The sequence below is a fragment of the Culex quinquefasciatus genome, chromosome 2, assembly GCF_015732765.1.
Source record: "Culex quinquefasciatus strain JHB chromosome 2, VPISU_Cqui_1.0_pri_paternal, whole genome shotgun sequence".
Taxonomy (NCBI): Eukaryota; Metazoa; Arthropoda; class Insecta; order Diptera; family Culicidae; genus Culex; species Culex quinquefasciatus.
The window spans coordinates 141,165,173-141,189,750 of record NC_051862.1 but is presented as its reverse complement, the minus strand read 5'-3'; the positions used below and the strand labels follow the sequence as shown (position 1 = coordinate 141,189,750).

Genomic DNA, 24,578 nt, shown 5'->3' with positions numbered 1-24,578 from the left:
GGAGCTTGAATCTGACGTAACTATTACCGTAAACCGGAGTGACATTGATAGCCGGGGTGATTTTGGTAATTTTTATATTTTTCCGTAAAATAAGTACCGTAAAACGGGGTGACTTTGATAGGTTTGCGCAAAATGAAGAGTGAAATCAAAATACGTACGGAAAGGTTTAGAAACATACTGACCGTGATAGAGAAGTGTTCAAAGTACCTCAAAAAGAACTATTCATAATTTTTGAAACGTTTAAAAAGTTAGTTAACTATAGTTAAACAAATGTTGATAAAAGTCGTTATTTTTAACTTCTCAAAGAGTTATGATTTTCTCAATGAACATGATTTTGAATCGGAATACGGAAAGTATTTTCGGAATCTTTGGACAACTTTCCACTAATAGAAGGTTAAATAAATTTATAAATAATAAATAATATGTGTTTTTGATACACAATTAAAAAAAATCTCCAAATTTATAGGCAATTTCAGTTTAACAAATTTTCGGAAAGATGTTAAAACTTTTGATTCGTGCTTCGAATTCAGTACAAAATGCAATATAAATCGATAATTTTTTAAACAAAACTAGTTTTAAGAAATTTCAGGCAAAACGATGACGATTTTTCGAAAAAAAGGCCTAGGAAGCTCAAAATTTCAATGTTATATATATATATATATCAAAAGATGCGCAAGGATCTGGCCTACACACCAGTGACGTTTTTAGTCAACGCATTAGTGGCCAACGTGCTTAAAAAATTGAAATTTTTGAAAAAAAAAATATTTTTTTACGGGTTAAAAAAATTAAATTGGAGGGCGGAGCGCCAGCTTCTGTTACGTCCAATCAAGCTCATATTTGGGATTTGGGCTCAGTACGGCCACCGGAACCAGCTCCTGAATGCCCGCCAAAATGTCATTTTGGTTACATCCTTTTGAAAAAGTAAGCGAGATTACGAAAATGTTGATTTGCAGTATTTTTAAAATTTCCCAAGGTGTCATGATTTTATCAATGAAAATGAGTTCAAATCGAAAAATGTAATGCATTTGAACAATTTTTTACTAGGAGAAGACAAAACAAACATTTAAATAATGAATTTTGGTGTGCTTTTGAAACACAATTTGAGTATTTTTTTTTTTATTTTTTTAGGGATTTTCAATAGAACACATTTAATTTAAAATGTGGAGGTTTTTCATTCGTACTTCATTATCAATTCAAAATGCAATATAAATCAATATTGTATATAAACAAAACTAGTTTTAATTCCCAACTTTTTATAAATTTTACCTTATATTTATACGAATTTTGTCTAAAAAAATAAACTTAGTTAACTGAATATTAACATTGATTTTTTTCTTTAAAACTATTCCAGCAACCTTTTGTAATAGATTTCATGAAAAAGTTAAAACTTGCTTATATTATATCCAATATTAACAAGACAAACTCTGACTATCAAAGTCACCCCAGAATTCAAAATAAATTTCCCAGAAAATGATTATCTAAATAATTATCTTCTGATTATCTAATTATCGAAATGATTATCTTGCGACAAATATATAAACCAATAAATTGAAATGCTATCAATGTCACTCCGGTACTTCTTGGAGATTTCAAGCTAGTTGTTTGTTGATTGGTTTCGGTACAATTTTGATGAATAATTCTGTGCTTCTGTCAAAACTTTTTTGCAAGTTCTTGTTTTTAAAGAAATATTTAGAAATATTTCAAACAAACCGCCCAAACCGCCGTGTTAGGGTGGTGCAAAAATTACCATTTTTGTCGTTTTTCTTAAAAGCCACATTTTTCAAAAAATCATAACTCCGCGCCAATTCAACCGACTGTTTTGGATGCGCACGAAATGGTAATAGATAGGTTTTTATGGTTAGAAGTTTCAAATATCTAGCCTAACATTTGAAAAGGTCGAATGAAAACTTAAAATGCTGTTTTGAAGGTCTTTGGACCAAAGAGCCTATGTCGAAAAATATTTTTATTGGATTCCTCGGAAAAAAAATTACACAACATATCAAAACATTGTGAAAATGGTCCTTAAAGCCTGTCTAATACCGTTTCGTTTGCGTCCAAAACAGCTGAAATCGGTTGGCGCGGATTTATGATTTCTAATCTAATCTAATCTAATCAAACACAAGCGCAGCCAGTCCGAAGAAAGCATCCTGGAAGATCTTGAAGTTAGATTACGCCCCAAGTTCTTTCTTGTCATTATTGATGATTGTAGTAATTTCGAGATCACCCGAAATGTATTACACTCATTAAAGCGGCCAGGCCTACTGCGTTGCATTAGCCGCAGAGAGGATTCTGTAAACGGATCACATTTTACAGGATCTACAGGGGAGGAAGGATGCGTGGACATACCGTACCAAACGCTCCGAATCAGTTATGATGTGGTGTGTCATGAGTGAGTGTTGTTGTAAATGTCTATGTTTTATGTCATTTGATTATTGGGGATATGGAAGCAAATGGGAGATGAGGGATAGGATAATGATGGTATAGGTGTTGAAGGAGTTTATATAGTAAATGAAAAAATGAATATATCATATAGTAAATAAATAAATAAGTATAAACATATAAGCAAATTTAAAGGTGAGTCCAAGAAGCTGTGAAATAATGAATGAGAATTTAAATAATAGACGATCCAGATGGTACCAAAGCTGTTAAGGAATGCTTATCAAATGTTATAGCTTTATTTAAATTATGTAATTATTAAATTATGGTTGGCGCGGATTTATGATTTCTTGAAAAATGTGTAATTCAAGAAAATCGACGAAAATAGCAATTTTTGGACCACCCTAACACGGCGTTGGTCACCTTAATGGCCAAACAAAAAAAAAAAAAGCGGGACTAATTCTTTCGGCCAAGAAACCTCCAGAAAATTGTAAAGCCCGATCGGAGATCATTTTTTTTAATCATGTTGTTTTCGTGGGCAATAAACATTTTTTTTTATTAAGTACACAACATTATACTGAAGTTGGTTGTTAGGGATATTTCTGAAAACTTTTCATTTTTTATTTATTTTGTCTTCAAGTTTCAAGCAAAACAATGATCCAAAGCCGAAGTGCAAACAAACAGTCTATTCTGCATGTTTCGATTGTAAACATGAAATCGATTTCAAGATGCATATTTAATCATTATTTAAAAGTACATTTGTATGGATTTCCTAATTTCGAACACGAGGAACATGAGGGCAAAGTCTCGTTTATGCCTTATTCCATGCCATTTTAAGTTAACGATTAATTAAATTTCAAATAAACTCGAATAAACCTCACAAATCTGCAGGGTTTTAAAAACAAAATAATAAATATGTCTTTGAATATTGAAAACTAGCTTTAAATTTCATCTTTTCTGTTCAACATTTTTTCCTAGATTTTTACATCAATCAAACTCTTAAATTGACTTTTTGAGGCATTAAACATAAATTTGAACTCCTATTGAAAATGCATTATCAGGATCAACAAAATTCGAATTTTTATCTTTTATGCTTAACAATTATATGTGAACATACAAATTTTTACTTTTGTATCGTGACGTGCACCAATTTTTGTGTTCCATCGTGAAACTACTAACTTTTCTGCCATTTTCGAAAGATGAAATGGGTATGCCATTTCATCTTTCGAAAATGGCAGAAATGTTTTCTCTACTAAAAAACAGAATCGAAACAATGTATTTGCCCCTGACTCAAGGCGATTTCATAAACATTCAGAAAGCAATAAATGAAAATATGGTTTATTGGACCATTTAAAAAGAAACTCCAGAGGTGAGCTTTTCAGCACTTTTAAAGTAGGATTTATTAGGGAGTGCATAATTGACAAAGGGAGCGCGTGGTCGTAACAAATATTCGGAGTGAAAAGTGATTTTTTTGTGTGTGTGCCTTTTGTTTCGCATTTTTGTCGTGAATTGTGATATAGTTTTCGATAAAAACGATCCGAGTTCGTTAGGTTTATCGCGTAACAAAATTATTTTGATTCATCAAGAACGTCGTGTGGTGCGCGAGTCTTTTTTGTGTTGCAAAGACCTTCCCATAGCTCCGTAGCTCGGAGGGCTCGACGTCGGCTGTTTGTGTGTTAAGCCCTCTCCATAGCATCGTAGCTCGAGAGGCAACGAAAATCAATACCTTATCTAGCTAACAGAAAGAAGATAGGAAGGCACTTGATGATTGAGTTCGTCACGTCTATTCCGTAACAAATTCATGAACTAAATGATTATATAATTAAAAATCAGACTACGCTATCATTGCAGCATTGCGTTTAACACCTCATTTTATAAATAAATATTATTTGGTTTTATCTTTCCACAGCCGGCTGTCTAAGATTAAACCATTTCATTAAAAATTTAACAACAGTTAAACGGGAAATGTCTCATCCGCAGCAACCGATTGTTTGCCTTGAGAATAAAATATAATAACTTTCAACAAACACTATGATTTTGGGTCGCATCACCATCTTCTATGATGAATCCTGACCAAACACCCTATCCTACTAACCAATTTTCAGGTTCCTGGCGCTTGTGGGGTGTAAGCATAGAGTAAATCAGCTGCCCTAGTAGCAACCTGCGCTAACTAACATTCCCGTCCCTTAAAATCGAGGTCTACAAACTGACATGGCGGGCGCCGTTGGTGGCCAATGACTGTTACCTATTCGCAACTGATCTAGCTTTAGCAATCATGGTGTTTTATCTTTTCAGCGCATTCATACATGCTGTTGATAAGGGAAACACCACTAGATCGTTGAAGCATATAATCAGTAGTGCTGAAAGGATGTTACGGTTCTGTTCAGCAACGGAGGGGCAACCATGGGTGATCTCTCATGCTCATGCTCATGCTCATGCTTTTAAAGTAGGATTTATTAGGGTGTTTTCGGAGTTGCAAAAAAAAAAAAAAAATAATGATAATGTGTCCTTTGCCATTTTGCAACCTTAATGTCTTGAAAAATGGATCATGTTTAGAAACTTAATTTCAAGATATCAAAAAATGCAAGAGGCGTGTAAGTGATTATTGTAAGTATTTGTCATAAATAAAAAAAAAAATGAAAGATTTCACCATTTACAGTCAAACGCCACAATTTTTTAAACATCTTCACACCTTTCCAATAAAAACTACAAAACTGTGTCTCATCAACTCGTCAGCTCTTGGGTGCACAAACTGGCCACGTTCCGCCGAGCCAAACCTATCGCGGACGTGCCCCGACTGCCTCATGTGTGCGTGTGTGTCCATTTAATTTAAAACCACGTCAGGTCATCCTGGCACGGTTGCCCTGTGTGCTACTACTTCTACTACTGCTGCTGCTGGCTTGCTGGATGACCAAAGTCAGTAAGTCAATTCGTTTGGCATTCTTGACTTCCCCTCCGGTCGCCAATAACCGTACGAAAGTAGCACCAGCCACAGACAAGTGGCGGTGACATTTTTGAAAGAAATTATCAGTATTTGAGTACGATCAAACTTACGAACTCCAGCGTCCATTTTTCTATGACATTTGCGTGCGTTTGTCACCACGTTTGTCAAACGCACACCAAGCGAGGTGCAGGAGTTGTTGAGGCACTCGTCTGCCGACTCCTCCCTCCTGTATTGTAAAGGCCAAACCCTTTCGCACCCATATGCTTGGTGACCCTGTTCCGAGGAGGTTTCTCTGGCTGTTGACATGCCACATTATCACCTGCCGTCAAAGCCACTCTTAACTGTGCCACTTGTACGGTTACGGAAAGGTCATAGACGATTTCACCTTCAAACGCATCGGTGTCTGCCAAGGGTTTGCTGTGGATCTAGTCGACTTCCGTTGAAGGTTTTGCAACGTTCCAATCTTGTCGTAATACCAACAGGTAAATATCAATCATCTGAGACAATAAATGCCGCAAATTATCATTAGTAACCACTGTCACCCCACAGGCTTCTGAGGTGATCACTGCCGGTGACAGCTAATGGCAATCTCACCTGCTGGTTGAAAACTGTTACAACCAGAAGCCTGGGCCGGGGAGTGTGGTGAAGGTGTCGCATAGTGTCACGTACCCGTACCCTGGATGACCGATCAGTTTTAGAATAAATTATTAACCTATCGGGGACTGGCGGTTGAACTACGCGATGACGTTGTGGCAAAAGTGGGAAGTTTTGAATTAGTTTATTGTCAAACTGTCAAAAAATGCGAGTTTGTTTGTTTGTCATAGTCTAATACCTTCTTAAGACTAAACAGAGTATTTGACGCATTCTTTTCCAGAACCTCTCTCCACCCTCACCCACATTCCAGAACATCGCAACCTGTCAACAACCTGCTACTCCGCAGGTATTGACCGACTGCCTCCGTCACGCGGTGACATATTGTGGACACTCTCGCGGCGAAGACAGCTTTACAATGCCAATTCTTCAAGTCTTTTACTGCCACTATCCACGCGAATAAAACTTAACGATTCATACCAAACAAACGCAAATGATCTTGTCGTCGTCGTCACCAGACTTTCGGGAGGTATGCGCGAGCGCCTGTACGGTACCGTCGATCTTGACGAACGGTCTTTACGACCAGAGGTCAGCGGCGGCGAGGGAGCGCGCGCGGACGGAACGGCATAAAACGGCCAAGTTATGACCACAGCGTGGCTTCGTCGCGGCCAATCTGGGACATTGTTACACTTAGTTATGTGTCGCGGCGATGTTCCGCGCGAGATGTTTGACTTTGTTGCATCAACCAGCTCGTCCTCCCGCGCCCGGAAATTCGGTCTTCATTTGGAACAATCGATCTGGGCACGGTGGTGAACGCGCGTCATGCCAAGTTGATCGATCAACAACGCCGAGTCATCTCCGCAAGTGCCGTGATTTACGAGCATCGTACTCAATCGCATTAAACCGTAAAACAGTGCTACTTGGGCTCGAGTGAATCAGCATAAAACCCAGCCCGGCACCTGCCGGCTCAGTCTCGTGCAGAGTTCAACAGTTCACGTTGTGCTTGAAACCATTTGGGAGGCGCGCTCGAAATAGCTGAAATTCTGCGCCTCCAAGCGCATTCCACTCAGTCTCTCGAATGGCTGCTGTTCAAAATAGTCGGAATTTCTCCTGAACGCTGGAGAGCATCATTGATCGATCAAGGAGCTGGAAGAAGCGATTGATCGCGGTCGATAGGCGAGAAGCACCTCCTCGAAAAAACCAACATCAACGAAAATGATGATGCCTATTATGACGAGTAATGACTTGCCGGTTTTGGCAAAAACACCAGCGAAGGCGATGGTTGGGGGTGGAAGAAGTTATGTGGAAGGAAATGTTAGGAATTGAGATGCCTGAACTATTTTTTTTTGTTAATTGAAATTAACAACAGCAATTTATCAGTGAAATGCAGTTTCGTTAAAAATGCATTATTTAACTAATTTTTTAACTAAAAGTTTTGCAGTTGTAAGTTTTTTTAATTTTAATTAAAAAAACTAATAACTGCAAAACTTTTAGTTAAAATCAAAGTTTAAGTAGCCATATTACGAAAACGATGTAACTATTAAAATTTCTTTTGAGTGCTTTTCGACTACAAATTCGACTTTACATTAAAAATGGTACAAAAATACAAAAATACAAAAATACAAAAATACAAAAATACAAAAATACAAAAATACAAAAATACAAAAATACAAAAATACAAAAATACAAAAATACAAAAATACAAAAATAAAAAATACAAAAATACAAAAATACAAAAATACAAAAATACAAAAATACAAAAATACAAAAATACAAAAATAAAAAATACAAAAATACAAAAATACAAAAATACAAAAATACAAAAATACAAAAATACAAAAATACAAAAATACAAAAATACAAAAATACAAAAATACAAAAATACAAAAATACAAAAATACAAAAATACAAAAATACAAAAATACAAAAATACAAAAATACAAAAATACAAAAATACAAAAATACAAAAATACAAAAATACAAAATACAAAAATACAAAAATACAAAAATACAAAAATACAAAAATACAAAAATACAAAAATACAAAATACAAAATACAAAAATACAAAATACAAAAATACAAAAATACAAAATACAAAAATACAAAATACAAAAATACAAAAATACAAAAATACAAAAATACAAAAATACAAAAATACAAAAATACAAAAATACAAAAATACAAAAATACAAATACAAAAATACAAAATACAAAAATACAAAAATACAAAAATACAAAATACAAAAATACAAAATACAAAAATACAAAATACAAAAATACAAAAATACAAAAATACAAAAATACAAAATACAAAAATACAAAATACAAAAATACAAAAATACAAAAATACAAAATACAAAAATACAAAATACAAAAATACAAAATACAAAATACAAAATACAAAAATACAAAAATACAAAATACAAAAATACAAAATACAAAATACAAAAATACAAAAATACAAAAATACAAAAATACAAAAATACAAAATACAAAAAATACAAAAATACAAAAATACAAAAATACAAAAATACAAAAATACAAAATACAAAAATACAAAAATACAAAAATACAAAAATACAAAATACAAAAATACAAAAATACAAAATACAAAATACAAAAATACAAAAATACAAAAATACAAAATACAAAAATACAAAAATACAAAAATACAAAAATACAAAAATACAAAAATACAAAATACAAAATACAAAAATACAAAATACAAAAATACAAAAATACAAAATACAAAAATACAAAAATACAAAAATACAAAAATACAAAAATACAAAAATACAAAAATACAAAATACAAAAATACAAAAATACAAAAATACAAAAATACAAAATACAAAAATACAAAAATACAAAAATACAAAAATACAAAATACAAAAATACAAAATACAAAAATACAAAAATACAAAATACAAAAATACAAAAATACAAAAATACAAAATACAAAAATACAAAAATACAAAAATACAAAATACAAAATACAAAAATACAAAAATACAAAAATACAAAATACAAAAATACAAAAATACAAAATACAAAAATACATAAATACAAAAATACAAAAATACAAAAATACAAAAATACAAAAATACAAAAATACAAAAATACAAAAATACAAAAATACAAAAATACAAAAATACAAAAATACAAAAATACAAAAATACAAAAATACAAAAATACAAAAATACAAAAATACAAAAATAAAAAAATACAAAAACGATACAAATACAAATACAATAATACAAAAAACTTTGAAACATTGAAACTTTAAAACTTTAAAACTTTAAAACTTTAAAACTTTAAAACTTTAAAACTTTAAAACTTTAAAACTTTAAAACTTTAAAACTTTAAAACTTTAAAACTTTAAAACTTTAAAACTTTAAAACTTTAAAACTTTAAAACTTTAAAACTTTAAAACTTTAAAACTTTAAAACTTTAAAACTTTAAAACTTTAAAACTTTAAAACTTTAAAACTTTAAAACTTTAAAACTTTAAAACTTTAAAACTTTAAAACTTTAAAACTTTAAAACTTTAAAACTTTAAACTTTAAAACTTTAAAACTTTAAAACTTTAAAACTTTAAAACTTTAAAACTTTAAAACTTTAAAACTTTAAAACTTTAAAACTTTAAAACTTTAAAACTTTAAAACTTTAAAACTTTAAAACTTTAAAACTTTAAAACTTTAAAACTTTAAAACTTTAAAACTTTAAAACTTTAAAACTTTAAAACTTTAAAACTTTAAAACTTTAAAACTTTAAAACTTTAAAACTTTAAAACTTTAAAACTTTAAAACTTTAAAACTTTAAAACTTTAAAACTTTAAAACTTTTAAAACATTAAAACTTTAAAACTTTAAAACTTTAAAACTTTAAAACTTTAAAACTTTAAAACTTTAAAACTTTAAAACTTTAAAACTTTAAAACTTTAAAACTTTAAAACTTTAAAACTTTAAAACTTTAAAACTTTAAAACTTTAAAACTTTAAAACTTTAAAACTTTAAAACTTTAAAACTTTAAAACTTTAAAACTTTAAAACTTTAAAACTGAAAAATCGATTGAAGAACAAATCCGCATTCACTTCAAAAAATATCATCTGTTGAAAAGGGTTTAAATACGATATTTCTGGAAATTCTCAGCACTGCAAATCACTGGTCAACTGATGTTCCCCGACCAAACGACCTCAAAAACCCTCCCAGCTGGTACAAGATTTCTGAGTAATGGCCAAGAATTATCCACGCAATTAGGGGCGCGGCAGCCGCTCTCCTTCCACACCTAACCTAATCGGCGACCGCTTAAGAGATCCGCGCGGAACTGGGCCTCGCCGCCAACTACCGGTTTCTCGGGGGGCTCGGGATCGATCGCCCAAAACAGTTAGACTTAAAAAGTTAGGAAAGCTCCACCTGTTTGGCCCGCCATCGGGGGGTCCACCAATTTCTTCGCTTAAACGCACCAACGACTAGTTTGACAGAACGAGGAAAGAGAGGGAGAGACCAAGTGAGCTCTCGGTGAGAAGCGAGGAGGGGAAAACACGAGTACTTTAATCTCTTCATTATCACCCGTGAATAAATTGGATCTTTATCGAAAATTAAAAGGTGTGAGAAAGTAATTTCCTGCTCCGGTGCAAGAAAACAACCGTAAATCACAAAATTGCTCGCTCGGATAGTTTTCGGTTCGATCTCCAACATCTATGCCTATGGATAGATCGAAGGGAAAAAAAGAAGAAAGAATTCGGAAGCCAGCTCAATTTCATTTAATATTCCATAACCACAAACATTTTTTGTGTTTACTCGTTTTCTCACCAGCGTGATCGCGCTGGCTGGTAGGAAGCGCTGCATCATCTTGTGCGAGGGGTCGTCCGATGGGGACGGGACTAAGGTGGAAGGAAGGGCCGGGGCTTACACAATGTGGGTAACTACAGGAGGAGCAGCAGGTGGATGAGTTTCATAGATTTTTTTTGGGGTATTTTGCTGATCCGACAGTATCAAGAGAAGGCATCGTACTAGAGAAGAGCTGGAGCCTACCCAGGAATGAGGAGGCCAATTTATTGAGTTTTTTTTTTTCATTTTTGGTAACGTTGTAGTTGATATAAATTAGCTGAAATTTTGAGGTATTCTGAGTGAATCTTCCCAAGAACATCCAAAGACTTCCTCGGGCATACACACAGCAATGTCGAGAGTAAGAAGTCCTCGGATTGTCCTGAGAGCATTAAGGTATCCGCGAGAGAAACTTCCTCCTCGCTACGATCTTCGTAATACTTTTTTCAAGACGTGGTGGCCGATACTGTAAAGACACTGCATTATTGAGGCAAAGGTCATGGCGTCTATTCCCGTTACAGACACATCTTTTTAGACTGGTGTTGTTTGAAAATGTAAGCAATGATCTTATATGATCATAAACATTAATGAAACTTGCTCGAATTCCATATCTAGCTTAACCCATTCGAAAACACAAAAAACTTCACACCGGAAACCCAACCTGATCGATGATGGTGGCCAGCGCGCGCGGTTGGTAAGTTACGGTCACACGCTCCGATATCCGTTCCGGGGACCGGACGGAGGTGACCGGTCGGTCGCGACATTTTTCGCACCGCACCGCCTGACCGCAACCAATCCCAAACAGAAGAGGCTGAACAGAAAAAAAAACTCAACTCCAAACGATGATCATCAACGGGGGTTTGCGATGACGATGATGATGGAGAGCTCCGCAGATAGTGCCCATCAGGACGGGTGTCACCCTGCGATATGGTCGGGGCAAGTCTGGCAGAGACAAGAATCTTGTCCTCGCCTGATCTGTAATAAAGTAGAAAACCACAAATGAACCCGGCCTAGTCGAACCGGGCAGGCTGCCGCGTGGGAAACCGATCAACGCGGCGGTGACCACGACATCAGAATCTCGTCCAGGTTGAAGAGAGGAGGGGCGGGAAGAACATACAGAACTATGAACTTGAACGACGACAGCGGGAGGCAACAAGAACAACAGAAGAAGAACGCGATGAATTGAAGTGGAAATGAAGGCAAAGAACCAGATAATGCTCCCCGAGGATGGCTGGACGACCCCTTGGGAGAGACCTCGGCGACCGCGGACGGACAGAAAAGTCACGGGCTAATGTGCTGTTTATTACGGTTGTTGGGGAGACGACCGCGGTGGTGCGCGGGTTTCCGTCGTTGAGTTCAATATCTGGACCAAACTTAATAGAGAGACTGTCTTTTGGGGAGAGTTGGAACTCACTTTGATTTAAAAAAAAAGATCTGAAGATTATGGAAGGGATATTGATCTAGTTCAAGAAGATTTCGTGAAGATTCCAAATGCAAATGTTTCAGGAATCTTACGGTACACCTCCAGCAAGAACGGGTCTTCTACCTCCAAACTGGTTCGCCACTCTTCCACCACCAAGAACTTCGAAGAATGTCGCCCTCGGGTCTTTTTCTCCTGTTACGACTTCGCTACCAATTGCCGGCAGATCTTCCGGCCAACTGGAAAGACAGCAGCATTCCAAAAGGTCAAATAATATCATCAGAGATACATAAAAGGCCGCGAACCCAGATGTGTCTATTCGTTCAGTAACTTGGTGTTATTGTTGTTTTGATTCTTTTGCTCCCCTGGTAAAGTTATGTTTTACCTCTCACTCTCTTTCTGCTTTGGTGTTCGTACACTCAAACGATAGGATTGGTTAAAAAATTGTCACTGAACATTTGCGTCCTTTTTTGACAGAAAATGTGACAATCACGCTTACGCTCACGAATTCGCTCCCAAATGAGAATGAGCCAGTAAATCAAATTCTGGAGAGTGAAGGTTACTCATTTGCACCAATACAACCTTATTTTTGACGATTCGATCTGCTTGACAAAGAAAATATTTGTCAAACAATGATTTTTTAAGTGTAAACAAATCAGCGTCAAACAATACAACAGCACATCATCTTCCTTTGTCGTCGTCGTTGAGAGCCTGTCGGCAGCATCGTAGCGAACAACGAAGAGAGATAGAGAGCAAAACAAGAGAGTGATCAGAGAGCGAAAGAGAAGTCAATTCACGAGTCGTAGTATCATACTCGCCGGCCCGACACGCGATGAACTTTTATTGATTTTGATCATGTCAATCATAAAGGTGGCTGCCGTGCCGCGCAGGTGAGAGGATAAGTAGCCGTGATAGTGGTGGTGACTGGAGGTGGTGGTGAAGTGACGGGTAGCTTTAACCACTTAATTGGCTTCTTCAGGGCATAACTAGCATTGTGTGAGATTTGTTTTGTTGTTGTTGTTTCTGTGGTGGAAAACTTGTCAGCAGATGTGCGCGGCGGTGTTGAGTGATTGAAGCAGTGTTTGGGTAAAGGATTTTGTTTTACATGCTTCGACCAAATGATTTAGTTTATTAAGTGTTTATTTATTTCCGTTATTAATACTTATGTTTCAAGTTTATGTCGCCTTCTTTCCAAAATGCTTTAAAAATCAGGGGACAAATATTTAAATATTTCGAAATTTTAATTAAAATAGAATACACTACTCGACAAACCAAAACTTGTGTCATGGGAAACACGATATCTCATCGGTTCCTCAGAGAAAATGCTTCCCCGAATCCGATGCAATCTACAGAATTTGATTTTTATCCACGCGGACTGACGCGAATGTGGTAATTTTTTTAACATGAAAAATCGAACAATTAAAAAAAAAACATTCGTCTCCTCCCAATAATATGAACCATCTACTAGAATATGGAAGCGCCTGGTGCATAGCCATTTCCTTTAAGCACAACGGAAACAACCAATACAAATGTATAAAAAAGTTGTCAAGTTCGGGGGGTCCACAGCTAGCATTTTTTGTACGATTTTTAAAATAAATATTAAAAGTTCAAAATTAAAATATTTAAAAAACATTTTTTTAAAATTTATTTGTTTACTGAAATTGTATGTATCTCAAAATGGGTACTTCGGGATGTCCATGGTCATCCAAGGGCTCCCTGGAGTTAAGATCTACGAGTCTACCGCCGTAACAAGCAAGAGGTCGTCGGATTTTGACCCCGGATCATGTACGTATAGCATCAGTGCATATGGTAGACTACTATATGAATGTGTTGGGATGTCCATGGTCATCCAAGGACTCCCTGAAAAAACTCCAGATATGTTAGATATTAAACAAAAACTTTTTTTTTCTCAAACTCATGCTCAAAAGATGCCTTTTTTTGGTTCTTTTATACATACACAAATATTTAGAAAATTTTCAAAATATCAATTTCACTTAAAATTTATGGAAACACTTTTACGTTGTGTATCGATCTGTGGTTTAAAAATTGAACATTTGTTAAGTCAAATTTGTTATTGGATGCAAAATGGAAAAATAAAGTGTTTACAATGTTTGCTGAATAGTTTTCTAGTTTTTTTTTTCATTCAAATTTTCGTTCAGTTAAGAAATTTTCCTCTCATTTTTTTGGGGCAATTTTGGAAATGGGATTTCTAGGAGAAAAAAACAACCCAACATTTGAAAAACACTTACTCTACAATTTCGGAAAAATACGAAATTGTAGCTAATTATTTTTCTTAACGTTAAGGCGGAGGCAAAATTATTTTAAGATTTCGCCCTTCTCTAGATCAAATGAAATTGCTTTTTTATTTTTCAAAAAAATTCAGTTGAAAACCTGGGAAACGTCCTGACAAATTTCCTGAAACTACTGTCTAAATGGTTTTTTCGACATCCTTATTAGACTTTTTACGAATTTAGGTCTTTTTGCCTTCCTCACTGAGGTAAGGCTATAATCCTGCTCTAAAAATGAACTTTGCAAAAAAACGTCGTAGACCCACCTTCATGTATACATATCGACTCAGAATCGAAAACTGAACAAATGTCTGTGTTTATGTGTGTGTGTATGTATGTATGTGACCAACAAACTAGCTCATGTTTCTCGGCACTGGCTGAACCGATTTGACACGAACCTGTTGCATTCGACTTGGTTTAGGGTCCCATAGATCGAGTTTTATACAGATTGAAGTTTCGATAAGTAGTTCAAAAGTTATGTATAAAAATGTGTTTTCACATATATCCGGATCTCACTTAAATGTATGTAAACTATGTCCGGATCCACCATCCAACCCATCGTTGGTTAGGTTATCAAAAGATTTTTTCAACGAGCCTAAAACATTGATGATCTGGCAACCCTATCTCGAGATATGCACACTTATGTGATATTGATGTACTTTTTGGAAGCCGGATCTCACTTAAATGTATGTAAACTATGTCCAGGTCCATCATCTGACCCATCGTTGGTTGGGTTATAAAAAGACCTTTCCAAAGAGCCTAAAACATTGAAGATCTGGCAACCCTGTCTCGAGATATACACACTTAAGTGATATTGATGTACTTTTTGGATGCCGGATCTCACTTAAATGTATGTAAACTACGTCCGAATCCACCATCCAACCCATCGTTGGTTAGGTTATCAGAAGATCTTTCCAATGAGCCTAAAACATTGATGATCTGGCAACCCTGTCTCGAGATATGCACACTTAAGTGATATTGATGTACTTTTTGGAAGCCGGATCTAACTTAAATGTATGTAAACTATGTCCAGGTCCATCATCTGACCCATCGTTGGTTGGGTTATCAAAAGACCTTTCCAAAGAGCCTAAAACATTGAAGATCTGGCAACCCTGTCTCGAGATATACACACTTAAGTGATATTGATGTACTTTTTGGATGCCGGATCTCACTTAAATGTATGTAAACTATGTTAGGATCCACCATCCAACCCATCGTTGGTTGGGTTATCAAAAGACCTTTCCAATTAGTCTAAAACATTGAAGATCTGGCAACCCTGTCTCGAGATATGGCCACTTAAGTGATATTTATGTACTTTTTTCCGGATCTTAAAAATAGATGAAATTTTTGTGCAATTCCATCATATCAGCCATTGTTGGTTATAAGTGAGGAAGGCTCCAACCACATAGGTGGATTAAGTTAGTTTTTTAATTTATTTCCACTTATAAAAACTACACACAAAAAAATATTTCCGAATGTTACATAATTTATGATGTAAAACTTTTGCATGTCATTAAACATTTAAATTTAAACGTAATTTGATGTTAATTTGCTACAAATTATACTTAAAAATATGATTTTACGTGTGATTCTCAAGTTTACATCAACTGTGTTTACATGTGATTCATGTTTTCCGTGTAGAGTAAATTTACATATTTATTTCTGTGTAGACCTAATTGTGCGACATACAAAAGATAATCAAATTACAATATAAACTAGCAATAGCTATTAATAGAATATTGGAAGACCATATTTTCAACTTGTTGAACTCGTGACCTTTAATTTCCAAAAAACATCATTATTTTAATGTAAAACTATAACGCAATAACTCAAAATTGAGTTGTTATCTCAACTTAGCATCCGTCCGTTTCAAACCTTTTTTGCAACCTCTTCCGATTATGGAAACTCAAGAAAAAAAACTCCAACGACTTGTTGAAAGCTCGAAGAGGTGCATTTCGATTGCATCTGGAAAGACTTGTAGACCAATCACCACCAGACCAGACACTGTTGCACACGTGTTTTGCTTATGGCTTTTCTATGTTTTTCCCCCGCTCTACCAACGATTTTCTTGCAATATTTTCAGTCGGGACCACCACCAATGGCAATTGGTTTGCATCGTCGTACTATTTTTTTGTTGTGAGACACATTAAGGGTGGATCACTTAATGTGTTGTTGTTGGGTGTTTTTGTTGGAGACCTGCAAATTAGAGATTATCAGGCTGAAGAAAACACCTTCGCTAGATTGAGATGCAACTCCTCGTAGGGTGTGTTCGATATGGGTTTAACTGAACTGTTGCAAGATCAAGGGTTCGTCACTTGAGGTTGTTCAAGTCCCTGGGCGTAGAAAAAGAACAAGCAAAAATAATCATGTTGTATCAATTAACAAATAATGAACTGATTTGTGAATATATTTTTACCATAAACTTATTCAAAACATTTGAATTCATAATCTTTTAACAACCTACAACTTCCAACATGCTCCTTGCCGACCTCCGTCGCCCGCTAATGAGCAACCGTCGTAAAACTCTAGGTGACAATTATCGTCATCAACGCGGAGCTCCGCGGCATGGCGTCGGACATCCGCGGCCAATCCACGGTGCGGTCATAAAATTCCGACGACGACATTAAAAACTCGCTGCAACCTGTTCTAACATCGCAGCATCAGGGAGCTCATCAGTCTCCCATCAGCAGGTGACACAAACCAGTGTGGGATGATGTCCAGTCCCCGGGTATTTCAGGTCCAAAGATCAGTCAAGTGCATGTCGCGCAAAGATCACGCCTCGAGTGGCGAGTTTTGCGACGTGGGGAGAGGGGGAGTTTTGCATTTTAATGAGGGTCCAGCTCTAATAAATTATACCGCCACGCGGAGCTGCCCCCGTGTGTGACTGTGCCCCCTTTTATGGACGATAAAATCACAATCTAATAGAAGTCATCATTCTGGGTTTGGGCTGGTTGATAAGTGCTGGATTGAAGTACCAAAATTGAAGGGAAGGCAAATTTTGAATTTGAAACATTGATCTATATGTCATCAGAAATAGGTTGACAATTCTCACATTTTCAAAAATTAGCAAAATGTTTAGGCCATAATTTTGATGATTCCTAATCTTTTCAAATTGAATCGATTAAGAACCAAAAACTGGTATTATAAAACTAACTTGTATATGTAAAATGTTATCTGTAGAATGTATCTTAAGAATTATTCATTTAAAAAGCATACTTATAATATTAAATCATTACTTTCTAATGATTGATAGCTTTTACTTGATACTAAATCACTTGTGACCCCAAACAATCGAAACAAATCATTCCATGCTGATACCCTTATATTTGGTTGGTCTATATCCTATTATCTGAACAAGATCAATTCACAAACAAAATACATCAGGTTATTAAAGAAAACCCCAACCTGATGAAAGTGATTTGCCGAAGCAAGCTCGTTTTATGACCCCAACAGCAGCAGCAGCAGTAACATTCAAACCAAGATTAGAGCGCCATAAAGATGTTGTTTTACTGCCCGAACGCAAATTCCCCGCCAATCGCGCGCGCACGCCAACAGAGTCTCCTCTCCCTAATTTGAAACCCGGCAGCCAAAACTAGAACACAAAACTGGCCGCGGTCTGACATTTTGTTTGAACTTTTGAACAGGTTTCGTTTCTGGTCGTTTCTGGTCGCCAAAAAGCCTTTGAGCTTTTGTTTGGCCATAAATTTATAATCTATTTTGCCATCACACACAAAACGTTAAACCGGCACCGTAAAAAAAGAACTGGAATCCTGCTGAGGGGGTGGTTGAACAGAAGGGGGTGGAGAAGGAGGGGTTTGGCCTGGCCCAGCATAGGTGACGACCTCCGATAGAATCACCCGAAACTGTTATATATTCGCCTATAAATTAAATTAATTATGCATTCATTTCGTACCAAATCGATTTTAAAAGCCCCAGCATCTTCTGGGGTCTCAGACACAACAGACAGCGTAAGAAAGCTGATCTTGAAAGAAGCGCCAAGAAAGCCACGGCCACGTATCAGGTAGGCTGGTTGGTTGGTTGGCAAAAATGGCGAAATGGAAGAAAACCTACACGGAGAAAAAAGAGTTCCCAAAATCGTGAACAAGCGTTCATGAAAATGGGAACCTCGAACAAAGTGTTCAAATCCCATGGTACGATTTTGAAAAACGTACCATGAAATTTGAACACTTTGTTCGTGGTTCCATTTTCATGAACGCTTGTTCACGATTTTGGGAACTCTTTTCTCCGTGTATAAATGCTATATTTGTAGGAAAACCTGGTGTGTGGAAGCCCAAAGCGTCAACCACCACTGCTGGTTTGCCTGCAAGGTTGCCAGAGTTTGGTAACGTTTTTTTCTTCTAATTTTAAACCACCCAGATACATTGAAAAATTAAGCATTGTTTTCCCTAATTTACTGTTCTTTTATACAGGATTTTTTGATATTTCTGCAGCGGTACATTCTTGCTAAAATTGAAAGAACAAACAGCCGTTTTACACGGAGAAAAAAAAGTTCCCATAATCGTGAACAAGTGTTCATGAAAATGGGAACCACAATGTGTTCATGAAAATGGGAACCACAATGTGTTCAAATTTCATGGTACGTTTTTCACGTTTAAATGGGATTCAACCCGTAAAATCGATGCGTTTTGGTTTTTACCATTTTTGAGCCTATTAATATTTTTTGCATTTTCATGAACGCTTGTTCACGATTTTATGAACTCTTTTTTCTCCGTGTAGGTTTTGCAATTTGAGGGTTATGGTTAGGTATAAGTTATTGGTACACAAAAAACACATTTTTTATTTAACTTTTTATTACAAAAACTTGATTTAGACAAACTTTATATATTACTGGACCAAAAGCGACGAATTTTGAAGTAAAGTACATGATGAGCTTTATTATTTGGACTAAGATAAAAGTGGTTGAAATAATAAAACACTCAAGTTTTTTTCACGACTATTTGTTTGATGTAAATTAAACAAATTTCAAGCCAAATTAAAAAAAATACTTTTTTCAAATTTTTGAATAAACAGTCCAGACTCTATCATCCGAAGCCTCGATGGATTTCGGATAAGGCCGATGCAAATATATTTCAAAGTTTTTCCCGGCTTTGGCTGGGGATGAGGAGGGGGAGGGTGGGTTTGAGCTGCAAAAAAATAAATAAAAAAATTTAAATAACAAGCCATAGACTTTGCATTTGAATGCAAAAACTGTTTTAAAATGCATTTTACACTATTTCAGTTGTTTTGCAATTATTAGTTTTGTAAAAATGTAAGATTTGTCGAAAACTAAAATTTTATCGAACATTTACTAAAATTCCAGAGATTTATAAATCATCCCAAACATGCTTAAAAATGATTCCAAATGCAGGAGAATGCATTTTGAATTGATTTCAGCTGAATGCACTTTAGTTTCCATTGTAATTTTGAAGTTTTCTGAAAAAAAATTTGCTCCCTGATTTTTTTTGACAACTTTGAAGTGGGAGGAGGGTGATAATAAAAATTTTAAATAAAATTTGTACCAGTCAAATCGAATCATGAACAAAACATTTTTTTATTTTCTTACTTTTAACATTAAATCCGAGTTCTGTGATCTTAATTTTATTTGAATTTGAATTGCTGATCGCCTATTAAACTAAAAAAAAATCTTTTTTCAAATTCTTTGTCACCGCCATTTTGGCCGCCATCTTGGATTTAAAATTGTTAAATTAGCGTAGTTTAGGGGTCATACTTAAGCTCGACAATCAAATCTAAGATAACAAAAACATATGTTGTGTGATTCGATTATCCTAAGTTTCGATTATCCGAAGTGATATTTTGCCAAGGCGAGTCCGGACTGTAGTGTTGTTAATCCCTGAAATATTTTTTCAAAGAAATGTAGAAATTCTCCTCATTTTTTTTTTTGCATTATGATCCAACCTTTGAGGTAAGGTTTCTGAGATATGGCTTATATTTTTTCAAAGAATAAAAATTAGGAAAGATGCATATTACATATTTCTAAGTGGTTCCCAATTAGCCCTCATTTCTCAATTGACGATATCTTCGAAACAATTGATCCGTTTTTAAACGTCAAAAAATGACGAACATTCAAAATCACAAAATCACGGCAAACATTTCATAAAGGTGAAAAAATAAGTTTTATCCCCTTTTCAAATGTCAAATTTGATTTAAAAAATTTAAAAATTTGTAAGCATTTAAAATTTCAGGGCTAAAAAATGTTGGAACGGTTCTTTTGAAGTTCCAACTTTTTAAGCCTTGGATGATAGAATGTTTTTGAGAAATTTAATTTGTCAAAACAAATGTGACGAAACGGCCTTATTTTCTTCACCAAAAATAAAAGAGTTGAAAAGTAATACTTCTCGATACAAGGTTTGAAAAGTTTTCTTTTCAGCACTTTTATTTTGAAGGATGAATTAAATGAACACATGAATGTTTGAATGGTAGTTTTTCAAAATGGCAAAAAATGATGTTTGCAATTTCTATTTGTTTTTAAATCATGTCTTGACTCATAAATCAAAAAATATTTTTGCAATATAACCAATCAATTTATTTTAACTTTATGACAGATATTCATGACAATTTTTTTCATTGGACCTTTTATTAATGATTTAGTTTTTATAAAATTAAAAGAAAACTATGCAATAGTTGTGATTTTAAATTATTTTTATACAAATAAATTAACGATCGAAGAATAATCGTCCCCTGAAAGCTCCTTGTTCCGTTAAATTTTCATCTACTGATTGTGTGTGTGTGGTCCAATCCAATACCCGCTAACCGGTAGCGAAATTATGGGAAAGTATAATTTGTATAAGACTGTGTATATGCCGAATGCTGATACAGCTTATCTCAGTCCCGGGTATTAGGTGGTGACAGCCCTCGCGCTGCTTCCAACGACCCATTTCAGAATGACAGAGCTCCTTGCGGTCCAATTCCGAGGTCGCTGGGCATTGTTCGGCCCCGCCTAAACATAGAAGCAAGCATCTGAAGGAAACTCGATCTATATTTAGACTTCCAATCCCCTCAGGCAAATCAGGGATCAGCGCGTATTTAATATGAGAAGATAACATGTTTCAACACTACGGATCATTTCACTGCTAGAGTGTAAACCTTCTGATGGCCGACTGCTTAGCGTCCCAGACCACCAAATCAAAGGCGTGAGTTCGAATCCCACCTGAATTATTTTAGTTCTTATTCATATTCAAATTCCTAATTCCAAATTTCAAAGGTACCGACCGGGATATGATCCCTGAACCTTCTGCTTGGGAGACAGAAGCCGTAACCATTAAGCCACGGAGCCGGTCCGTTAAATTTTCATCTACTGATTTTGTTAAAAAACAACCACAACAAAGGTGATGATTTATTTTAGCCGACCACTTGACATGTAAAAGAAATATAATTTATAATGAGAAAGTTCAATGAAGATTCTTTTGTGTCACTCCTTAACCCATAAAAAAAATTATTATCTGTTATGTTTCTGTAAATTTTCACATAATTTATATGACAATATTTGACACCTACTTGTTGTAACGTCAAACTTTTTTTTTCGTAAAATTAAAATACTTGTGAGACATTTTTAGAAAAAAAATCAGCTGGGAACCCTTTGCCACTTGCGCTGTAACCTTTATCGAGCCATCTTTCTCCAGTGGTAGTTCCTGCCCGGTGGGGCCAAGACCTCCTAGATCACCACCGCAACTGGGGACGAGGAGCCGCGGTGGCAAAACTCTATCTCCATGCCACACCGCAACCGGAGCGACCTCGTCTGACCGAGCGAGTTGATAGCCGAGGAAACCATTTTCCATTAGAGAGGAGGGCTCTCTTTTCTTTCGCTGCTACCGGACTGCTCTGCTCTGGTCAGTGTCTCCGATGTCGCGCTTTTTCGTGCCCTTCTCTGGGGGTTGTCGATACTGGTGGAGGGTTCTCAACTTGAAATGTTGTTTCTTAATTTTTTTATTTTACAAGTTTATATTGAAAATTGCAAAAAAAAAAAAAAGAATTATCAAATTCAAATTCAGGCTTAGGTTGAGAACCACTGCCTCCACCGCATCTACGGGGTCTCCGCACGGCTATGGAGCGATTCCACAATAACCACTTTAGAAAAGACACATAAAAACATAAATCGATCTAATTTGGAATTTTTCTTTTCTCTCTCCCTCACAGGGGAAACAACAGTTAATGAAGATTTACCACAAGCAACCTCGGCACCACCGACGGAACGACACCAGCAGCTCCAACAACTCCAGCACCGTTTCCAGCAATCGTCATCAAATCAATCACAGTCGTCATCGGCGTCCTCGTCACCCTCGTCGGCCCATTCGGCGCAAGGTGGGAGCCACAAGTCGCGCGGACGGCGCGGAAGTTTCAGCACCAAGAGAAAATCAATCACCCCCAGCTCGGTGTCCCCGGGCAACTCGGCGTTGACGGCCGCCCTGGGTGCAAGTTCGGTGGCAGCCCTGGCAGCAACGGCAGCGGCGGCGGCGGCGGCCTTCCAAGCGTCGCCTCGAAGATCGACACCCCCGACCGGCAGCAGTCTGCAGCTGCAGCTTCCGGAGAACGGAACCAACGGTCGCGGCGGATCTCCGACGAACTCAACGACCCCCAATGAGGACGGTCACTACTCGCCGGTGAACCACAACAACAACAACAACAGCTCCGCCAGTACCAACTTCAACTCTCAGGTGGCGGCCCTTCAATCGCTGGACAAGATGCTGAGCGAGCGGATCTACGACCGGAAGAAGTACCTCAACTCGCCGACCGGAAGTTCGGCGGCCGTTGCGGCGTTCTACGAAAAGTTCCGGAACGTGGCGGCGGCCTCGGCCGGCGAGGTCGAGCTGAACCTCATCAAGAGCAGCAACGGCCAGCAGTCCCCCAGTGGATTGGTCAGTGATCTTAGTGCAATCGGTGCGAATCACCACGGCGGAAGTGGCAGTGCAAGTCCCAGTTGTGGTCCCAACGGAAGCAATAGTGGTAGTGTGGGCAATCTGCTCGTGGCCAATGGGCACAGTAGTGGGGGTGGTGGTGTGAGTGAAGGAAACAGCCACAGTTTAAGCAATAGTAACAACCAAAATAGTAATGGCAACAACAATGGAAACAGTGGAATCAACAATAGTAGTAGTAGCAGCATCGGCAGCACCAACAATAGCAATAACAATAGTATTAAGAGCGAGCGGTTCAGCCCGACCAACAACGATGTGCAGTCGACGGCGTCGAGGTGAGTTTGATTCTTTTTTATAATCTATTTTATAAGCTTTACTGTTTTTGGAAATGTTTACGCCTTTTCAGTTGTTCTATAAATCTATATTTTTCGGATGGCTGACTGGACTTTTTTACGATCAATATCCAAGTTTTCCAAACATCTCTCATTAATACGTCTAAAAAATAAATACTGAATACTAAATACAAAATACAAAAATCTAAATACTAATTACTAAATACTAAGTACTAAATACTAAATACTAAATACTAAATACTAAATACTAAATACTAAATACTAAATACTAAATACTAAATATTAAATACTAAATACTAAATACTAAATACTAAATACTAAATACTAAATACTAAATACTAAATACTAAATACTAAATACTAAATACTATATACTAAATACTAAATAATAAATACTAAATACTAAATACTAAATACTAAATACTAAATACTAAATACTAAATACTATATACTAAATACTAAATACTAAATACTAAATACTAAATACTATATACTAAATACTAAATACTAAATACTAAATACTAAATACTAAATACTAAATACTAAATACTAAATACTAAATACTAAATACTAAATACTAAATACTAAATACTAAATACTAAATACTAAATACTAAATACTAAATACTAAATACTAAATATTAAATGGGTAATTCTCTACCAACTCACACAAAATCGGGAAAAGTTGCCCCGACCCTTCTTCGATTTGCATGAAACTTTGTCCTTAGGAAACTTTTGTCCCTGATCACAAATCCGAGGATCGTTTTTTAGATTTCGTGACAGAGGGGCGATACGACCCCATTCATATTTAAACATGCGAAAAAAGACATGTTTTTCAATAATTTGCAGCCGGAAATAGTGATGGTCAAATGGGATTTTGCATGGGGTTCCGAAATAATTAGACCCGTAT

At 35.9% G+C, this 24,578-nt stretch overlaps 1 protein-coding gene across 1 annotated transcript in view; it reads left to right on the top strand.

Annotated features, from left to right (window-relative positions):
- Positions 1-24,578, top strand: part of LOC6031856 (homeobox protein 5) — a 180,600-nt gene that overhangs the window by 62,861 nt on the left and 93,161 nt on the right. The window contains exon 3 of the mRNA XM_038258286.1: positions 22,602-23,652. Coding sequence (XP_038114214.1) covers positions 22,602-23,652 — 1,051 coding nt within the window. The remainder of the gene's footprint in view (positions 1-22,601; positions 23,653-24,578) is intronic.